At 41.9% G+C, this 9,004-nt stretch overlaps 1 protein-coding gene across 1 annotated transcript; it reads left to right on the top strand.

Moving 5' to 3' along the window:
- Positions 1-5,890: 5,890 nt before the first annotated feature.
- LOC130944412 (protein FAR1-RELATED SEQUENCE 5-like) lies at positions 5,891-6,850 on the top strand. The gene has a single exon (XM_057872731.1). The coding sequence runs from the start codon at positions 5,891-5,893 to the stop codon at positions 6,848-6,850; it is 960 nt and encodes a 319-aa protein (XP_057728714.1).
- The last annotated feature ends 2,154 nt before the right edge of the window (positions 6,851-9,004 follow it).

Here is a 9,004-nt window from a genome sequence, read left to right as displayed (position 1 = left end):
CTCCATCGCCTGACCTAGTCCCTCCACTTGGTCGTGGTCAGCGAGATGTCATACCACCTACGTGTGGCACAGGTGGGTGTTTCGATCCTAGGCCCCACAGACGACATGCTGGCCCATGGGGTGGGGGGCGAGGGCGGGGTTAGTTGCTTCTAGTTCTTTATGATTATTGTATGGAATTAATGTACAAAAAGTCATGTTGTTATAAAACTTTTATACATAGCTTATTTATGATAAAAACAGTAGTTATTTATAATATTATATATTACTGTGTTATATATCACTACGTTATATATCACTGTGGTACACAACTTTTTGAAGGACATATATATTACTGCGTTATATATCACTGTGGTACACAAAAATAATTTATTTAATAACATATAATATTGCAATTCAAGCATACAGGAAATTATTTAAAACAACTACAACTATCTTCGACTAGAAGATGCCCCTCCATCACCAAGAGCGCTGTAAGTCCTCCGCGTGTGGCAACTTTGGCGACACAATCCGCATCGCTTCTCCCCATTATGCTCAACGTCATCCATGTTGTTACGAATCCCTATTGATCGAAACTCTGATCTGTAGACATTGAAGACCAACTCCATGAGGTACACAGGGTGTACAAACCGCTTCCAATCAAGTCTTGCATGAGAGAAAGCTGCAAGCACGTCGCGACAAGGAATATGAAGAGCCTGAAAATACCCATAATCACACTTGCGCTCATCAAGCAGCACCTAATAATTCTGTTGCCTGGATCCAGGAACTGCCGCTAACTCTTCAACCGTGAAGTTTATCCTCGATCGATTAAACTGGTAAACATTCATATGGTTCACGTGCTTCGAGTTGAATTCTATGGCCTTCATCAATATCTGTGAGAATTCAGCACCGACCTGAATTTGGGCTAGTACCTCGAAACTCTTCCTTGCAAAAAGTTCACCCAAACAGAAATAACTTAACTTAACAAGAGCCGTGATTGGCAAATTGTGGGAACCCTTCATAACAGCATTAATACACTCGGAGATATTGGTTGTTATGTGACCAAATTGACGCCCTCATCAGCATACTGTGCCCACTGTGACCGTGGCATTTTTTCAAGCCAGTTTGTAATAGCTATGTTTTCGCCCCTCAGACGGCCATAATAATGAGTGAACTCACGATTCGACTTCGAGTACGTTGCATTAATAAGAACCTTCTTTAAGTCTTTGTTCTTAAAGTGAGTCATGAAGTTAGCTACAGTGTGTCTTGTACAAAATGCTTGGAAGGTATGAGGTGGTTTCTATAAACTCCCTTCGGTGTTCAGTGCTCCATCAATGGACTTGTGTTTGTCTGAAATCACTAACACCCCTGGTTGTGGTGTCACATGCTCCTGTAGGTACGAAAGAAAGAACGACCACGCCTCCTTTGTCTCACCCTCAATAACTGCAAATGGAATGGGCAAAATGTTTGCATTGCCGTCTTGCGCTATGGCCATCAATAAAGTCCCACCATATTTACCATATAAGTGGGTGCCATCAATGGAGATAAGTGGCTTGCAATGCTTGAAGGCCTCAACATACGGTGGAAACGTCCAAAAGACTCAATGAAACATCACAGTGTCAGTGGAGGTAGGCCAAGGCTGTGTCACTAGTTGCACCCAGGTACCTAAATAGACATACATTAGTGGGCTTCTTGTACACGGCTGAATTATTTAATAGCGAATAACTAAACCTGAAATAAATCTTACCTGAAAAGTACATCTGCATGGCGAATAACCAACGAGGAAGCTCGTTGTATGACTCCTCCCAATCGCCATATATTCTAGCGATGACTCTCTATTTTGCAAGCTAAACTTTTCTGTAGGATGCTTTGTAACTGATGAGTTTGGAAAACTCTAATTTAAATTTGATGATGAACAAAAATTATTGAAATAATTGATTGCAAAATTATTAATTCTGATTTTCATGAAACATATGTTAATTAATAATTTTGTGATGCAGGTTTACTATTGGACCGAAAAATAAAAGAAATGTTGCAAGCCCAAATCAAAATTTACACTCAGCCTTGTTGAATATTTCCTATACTATATGGCTGAATTGATTGTTATGTTACTTGGGTCAGATTGGACTATTGTTGCTACAAGCCCAATTATAATCTTTGCTAAATAGACCAAAGCTTGGTCCGAATTCATTAAGCAAAGAAAGCAAAGTTCTATTGCTTCCAACGGATCCCACATTTCAAGTAGTGATGGATTTCAAAATTCAATTAATTTGAATTGAGCTTACATTGGGAACCATGAGAGAGAAAGTGTAATTGATTTGATTGATTGAATTAATGCTACATGCTACTCAGTATAGAGGGAAGTAAAAGCAACTCTCCTTTAATTAATTCAAGTTCATTTAATTGTTTTTCTTTTACTTTATCTACTCTCTCATCTCTCTTCTTCTTCGGTTATCACAGAGAAAGCATGGAGGCTATAGCTAGACACCAACAAGAAGAAGAAGGAGCTAGTAAAAAGACCATCACCATGATGGCAAGAAAACATAAAAAATATAGTGGCTGAGATTCTTATCACTTATGGTAAGATATGGTGATGAGATATTGGCTTCTTCATACCAAAAATGGTTGAAGGAGATTCAGCCAGCAAGGAGAAGATCTTTGAGATGGCTTGTCTCTACTTTTGGGTTCACTCATCGCAGAAGGAAGCTAGGGTGCCTACGTGAGGGAGGAAGCAAAAGTGGAGCAGATGAAGCTATTATCATCATGAAGCATCAAGGGCCAGAAATTCATCTTGGAGAGCAAGCCAAGGATGGAGCACTCGAATTGATGAAGATTGATGACCAAGGAAGGACTAGAGGTAATTGCATGTTGGATTTTGCATGGGTTATCTCTCCTCTCTCTCTGGCCGAACCGGTTTGCATGGAGAAGAAGAAGTTAGCTTAGTTTTTGGTTTCAACTGTGGAGGCTTCCCTCTTCTATAAAAAGGGAGAACATCCACGGCTTGAAATAAGGAGAAAGTGTGAGAGTGCAAGGCACAGAGTTCTCAGAGCTACCTGAGCTAACATATTTCTCTTCTCCTTCAATGTATTCTATTTTGTATTTTTCTATTTAATTTTGTCATGTCTTGAGTCTCATGGAAAAAGGCAAACAGTGAGGTTTGTATGAAAAATCCATAGAGCGAAAAAAGGCAGAGAGTGCAAAATTAAAAGAAAAAGCCATAGATGTCCTTAGAGTTCCTTTGTACATCTGTGTTGTGTATCATGATTCTGTGAGAATTCCCTTGTAAGTTGGTTTAGCACTTTACAATCTGTAATCAAGAAGATTATCGTGAAATTCCATCATTGTTGTGATGGAGACTGGATGTAGGCTGCATTGCACTTAGCAACTGAACCAGGATATATCTGGGTGTAATTTTCTCTCTTCTCTACTCCATTTCTATTTCAATTGCACAGGAGCTAAAACTAAAAAATATCTCGTGCCAAGTGACGAGGTAAAAATAAAAGTCTCGTGGCTAGGGACGAGACAAAAATTAAAAAGTCTCCTGAAGTCATTTCAAAGACCAGCAAGTGTTACTGAGCAAAAAGGGGGCTAAGATTCAACCCCTCTTTCTCTTAGCCACTGAAAACCATCAGTAACCAAAGTGATTCTCCACACCTCCTTGTAAAACCCTGATGCTGATTATTGGATCAGCCTTGACCATCGTGAAAATTTGTTGTGCAATAACCTTCGAATCCAACCTACGATGATCTTGCCCCATCGAAGTTTGCATGCAAGTATGAGGACCAGTGTATCTCCTAACCCCCACTTTTCTTGCTTTCGGCTATATGATATGAGTATGCTCCAATTACAACCAAGTCCAAACTGAATACATCGTGCATTGTACATCAAATGATCACTCTCTACTATTTTGTACTCCGCAGCCTTCCTGATGTTGTACTGCTTAACTGCCAACATGACTTCTTCCTTAGTCCCAAATTGTTGTCCAACCTCAAACTCGTTGCTTGGATCTTATTTAAGACCTTCCTGGGTAAACGACCAATCTGAAGTCATTGCATCGAGATTCAACCTTGTGAAATGATCTGGCCGGTCATATGGTCAAGAAATGGCAGGATATTTCAAAACAATCTGTGTGTCACTGTAGTAGTTCATATCCTCTTCCTCGTCACCATCATCAGGGATTTTGGGTGGTTCTTCGTCAGCATCGTCTCCGTCATTGGGGTTGACTTCATACTACTCCATCATCGGATCTCTGATAGCAGAACCATCATGACTTTCAAGACCGTCATCCATTAAGTCAACGTTACGAACTTCAACATTAGACCCCTCCTGACTACCCTCAGGTGGCATATTTAAATCCACCATTGTCTTTCTGATAGTTCGTCTAACAACTCCACTCGTCGGACTATCATCGACAATATCTGCAGATGATCCTCGGCCACCGAAGTCAACAAAAAACATGTATAATTCTAACAGATGAATATTTGTCCATCAATTGTACCAGGACCTTATAAGCCGTACGTCCTCGTCATCGCGCAACCGGTACCTAATTCAAAACAATAGAAATATCTCTCACAGCCATGGTCTGATAAATATACTAGTAACAAAGACAAAGACAATACAACTGTAATATACCTTTTATAAAACAAATTGCCATCTATTTCGGTCGGATATCTATAGTAAATTTTTTTCACCCTTTTAGATTCTTGCTATTCGACGGAATGCAATATCACATTCTTCAAAGTTGTTAAACTGTTGACTTTCGATGTCATGTAGGTAATTATCGGTTGGTCCGATCTTTACTTTCTCTGGAATGCATTTACATTCTTTAAAGTCTAAATTTTAAATTTTAGACTCTAAATTTTTAATTTTAAATTTAAACTCTAAATAATAAATTCTAAATTCTAAATCCTAAAATTTTAAATCATAAACCCTAAATTCTAAATTCTAAACTTTTAACTCTAAATTATAAATCTGAAATATTAATATAAAATATAATAAACAAAAAGTTATAATTTATTTAATTAGAAAAGAGTGCGGCACTCTTTATTTAGTAACTAGGACACGGATTCGGTACGCCCCGTTTCATAGCGCACCGAAACGCCAAAAACCTGTTTGGCGCACCGGTCAGCCAGAGAAGGCCAGAATAAAAATGCACGCTTTTGTTGGGTATTTTCCACAATTTCGCACAAAATAGAGGGGTCACTTTTTATTTTTTTAAAATGAATACACTTAACTTAATTGTTAGAATTAGTCAACTATTACTGCCGCCCTCTTCCTCCCATTCCCCTCCCATTTTACTCCATCGCAATCGCACCCTCTTCCTCCCCTTCCCCTCCGTCGCCTTTTCCTCCCCTTTCGCTCCGTCGCCTCTTCCTCCCCTTTCCCCTCCGTCGTAATCGCACCGTCTCTTCCTATCTCCACCACCGAGAACGACTGAAACCTCCCAACTCAGCTAACTTCTTCTCCCCCCCCCCCACATAAACAGCCTCACCTCTGACGACGATGGAGTCTGATCTGCATTGTCGATTGTCTTCGGCAGTTGATGGCTTCGCTGTCTCCATCAACGGAAAGAAGGTACCCATTGTATTATCACCCTTCACTTGATTTACAAATATCCCCCTTTGTTCGTCATAGGTCTGAAATTTTCTTTGAAGGACATCTCCCAATTTTGCGTGTTTCGCTAAATTCCCGTATTGTTGCTGTTTGGCACAGGGTTATTGGGGATGAAGATACCACTGGGGGCGTGCGTGTCACCGAGGAAGCAGAAATGTGCGATGGAGCAGACCATGGAGTTGGATCGTTTGAGGGCGAAAGCTTTGCAGTGATGGAGTCGGACGAGTACGATTTACAAGAAGATGAAACAGAACATGACCATCATGCATAGGCCGATGTCGACAATGGGGATGTGGTTGAAATGGAAGACAGTTTGGACGGCATCGGAGGAATGTCTGACAATTATGCGAATGATGACTTGTACGTTGTTGATTCCGGTGAATCGATAGGTTGGATTGATTTTTTGAACTTGAGCGAGGAGGATGTTCTCCGCTTTAATTTTGTAGATATTGATATTGCATTTGAGTTCTACCTGCAATATGCAAAGCACCATGGCTTCGGTGTGAGACATTCCAGAAGCAAAAAACGTGGCGAAGTAAGGATACGGCAGGAGTTCGTGTGCCACCGACAAGGGTACCGAGCCCTAAAGTTCTACTCGATGCTTAACCGGCAAAAGAGGCCCAGGGCTGAGACCCGGTGTGGACGTCCTGCAAGGATGCTACTCCGCATGGACGATGAATCAGGATGTTGGCACGTTGCATACTTTTCAGACGCGCATAACCACCACGTTCTTGAGTTGCGATTTTCTTCCATACTCCCAGGCCATCGGAGGATGAGCGAAGCAGACATCGAGCATATGAACGACATGCGCAAAGGGGGTATTGGCGTCTCACGAATCCACAGTTTTATGGCGAGCCTAGCCGGCGAGCATCATAATGTCCCGTACACAATAAGGTACATGCACAATGTAAATGCGAAGCAACAAAAGGAGGGTGGCCTAGATGCAGAATCGTGCCTAAGGTATCTCCGAGAGTGCAAGGCAAATGATTCAGCACTGTACTACAAGGAAATTATTGACAGTGAGGGCGTATTGCAACATTTGTTTTGGTGTGACAGCACTTGCCAAATTGATTACCAGGTGTTTGGAGACGTGGTTACATTTGATGCAATGTATAAGAAAAACATTTACCTTTCACCTCTTATTATATTCTCCGGTGTGAATCACCACAACCAAACGGTTGTCTTTGCCGCTGCACTGGTGGCAGACGAGAAAGAAGAAACCTATGTTTGGCTGCTTCAACAGTTGCAAACTTCAATGTAAGGGAAGGCTCCCGTGTCCATAATAACCGATGGTGACAGGCAAACGAAGTCTGCAATCGAGCAAGTTTTTTTAGAGGCTCACCATCGACTTTGTGCTTGGCATCCACTCCGAAACACCATGAGAAACATCGGAGGGCTTAAATTCACCAGGATATTTAGGGATTGCATGCTTGACGACTACAATGTCCGAACATTCCAGAGAAAGTGGTTTGAGATGGTTGAGAAATTTGGCATCGCCGATAAAAAATGGGTACAAGACATGTACGAGAAAAGGCACAGTTGGGCCACAACACATATACGGGAAAAGTTCTTTGCCGGATCTAGAACAACATCAAGGTGCAAGGGCTTGTATGCTGTGAAATCACGGTATGTTAAGTCTCGATACAGTTACACTGAGTTTTTACGTCATTTTCATCGATGCTTGATGTTCGTGTGTGCAAAGGAAGTAGAGGCTGATTTCGAGTGTGCAAAGTGTAACCTTGTTATGACCACCAACCTGAAACAGTTAGAGCAGAGTGTAGCCAAGAACTACATTCAGCCAATATTCTATTTGTTTGTTCCCATTCTTGACAGGGCCTGTGCAATGAGGGTGGTTGATTCTGAAGACAACGGTTCCTATTTTATCCACACCGTCTCTCGATACGGCACTCCGGGGAAGGATTAGCGTGTTGTTACAACGTCTGATATGAGGGAGGTCCGATGCACGTGCATGAGAATAGAATGTTTCGGGGTCCCCTGCAAACATATAATTGTGGTGCTTTTTCTTAACAATGTTCATGAGATCCCAAGGTCTCTGATATTGCCGAGATGGACCAAGGATGCAAAGCTTGTGGCGGTGCAGTTGATGGGCGTGATTTGGGATTCTGTACAACTGATGCAACACTGGTGCCTGATGGATTGATACTGGAAAGTGTGCAAGATTGCATGTCACGGCACTGAAAAGTTCCAGTTTGCAAGAGACATTGCCATGCTAATGCTGAAGCACTTCGAGAACGAAGATGCAGGGGACACCGGTTTTCCACTCGAGGGGCCACCTACCGAGGGTGGCAGAGCCCCGGCGTGAAATCCACCCAGGCGCAATACAAAGGGTAACGGTGCTCACAGTGGAAAAAAAACCCAGCGATGTTGTTTGTGCCGGCAGGTGGGACACAACAGGACGACGTGTCCAGACCGCCACACAATAGAGTCATCCAGCGCAGTTGCAGATGACATGGATTCAATGGACACTGACATGGTGGGTTAGTCATTTTATAGATGATCTAGTTAAGATTTCTGCTCTGTTAAATGGTTCTATTCATTTGGTTTTTACATTGGCGTCAGCTCTATGATAACCTACCCGGCGATCTGTATGCGACCGCAGAGATTCCTTCGTTCCAATGCTCTGATAGTGACACGCAGGTTTGGTTTGTTAACAGCGACTTCGCTGGGACCAACACGTCCGAGCCAGTCATGTCTCTTGCCGATTGAGCAAGGGGGCCTACAGTCGTCACCATCGTGTGTTGTAACGGTAGGTTGGTCAAACCCTTTCACATTCTCTGGTAGGCTGTAGCCGCACACCGAATATTGTCTGCATTTTATGTTGGTAGAGAACCGTCTAAATTACAAAGTTGATTTTGTCAAACTACATATACCTGGGGATGTCTATATGTCGTCGACGTTAAAACAAGTTTTTGCTATGTTGGCTTTCGTTGGTATATGGCTGTGCTGTAGAATTAACTGATTTTAATCATGTATTTTCAGTAAAACCATAGAGAGGAACCGACGACTGATTCCAGAAGTGGAGGTGTGAAGTGGGGTCGTGCGAAGAGCTGCAAATCCACTGTCAAAACTAATGTATTATGTATCGTTCGTTGTCGACCATTTTGTTGAACCGGACATGGTAGTTAGGGGCATCTTTATAGAAATTCTATGTTCAGTGGATATTTTATATGTATGTTAAGTGGATATTTTGTATGTAACGTTTACTGGATATTCAGATGCACGTCTCCTAAAAAACTCCCTTCGTCTACTTCTTTGCAGTAGACATTCGAAACTGGTTACATCTTGTACTAGCTTGTGGACTCGTTGGAAAATGCATGTGGTTCAATCGCGGTTTTGAAATGCTTTGTAAGGGATCATGGCTTCTGGATGTAATTTAAAACACCCGCATAAAACA

Source organism: Arachis stenosperma, chromosome 8 (assembly GCF_014773155.1).
Source record: "Arachis stenosperma cultivar V10309 chromosome 8, arast.V10309.gnm1.PFL2, whole genome shotgun sequence".
NCBI lineage: Eukaryota > Viridiplantae > Streptophyta > Magnoliopsida > Fabales > Fabaceae > Arachis > Arachis stenosperma.
The sequence above is the reverse complement of the archived record's forward strand: the minus strand, read 5'-3'. Positions and strand labels throughout refer to the sequence as shown.

Bases quoted from the DNA above. Each gene is read 5' to 3' on its own strand.
- LOC130944412 (XM_057872731.1), top strand. From the start codon at position 5,891: ATGGAAGACAGTTTGGACGGCATCGGAGGAATGTCTGACAATTATGCG.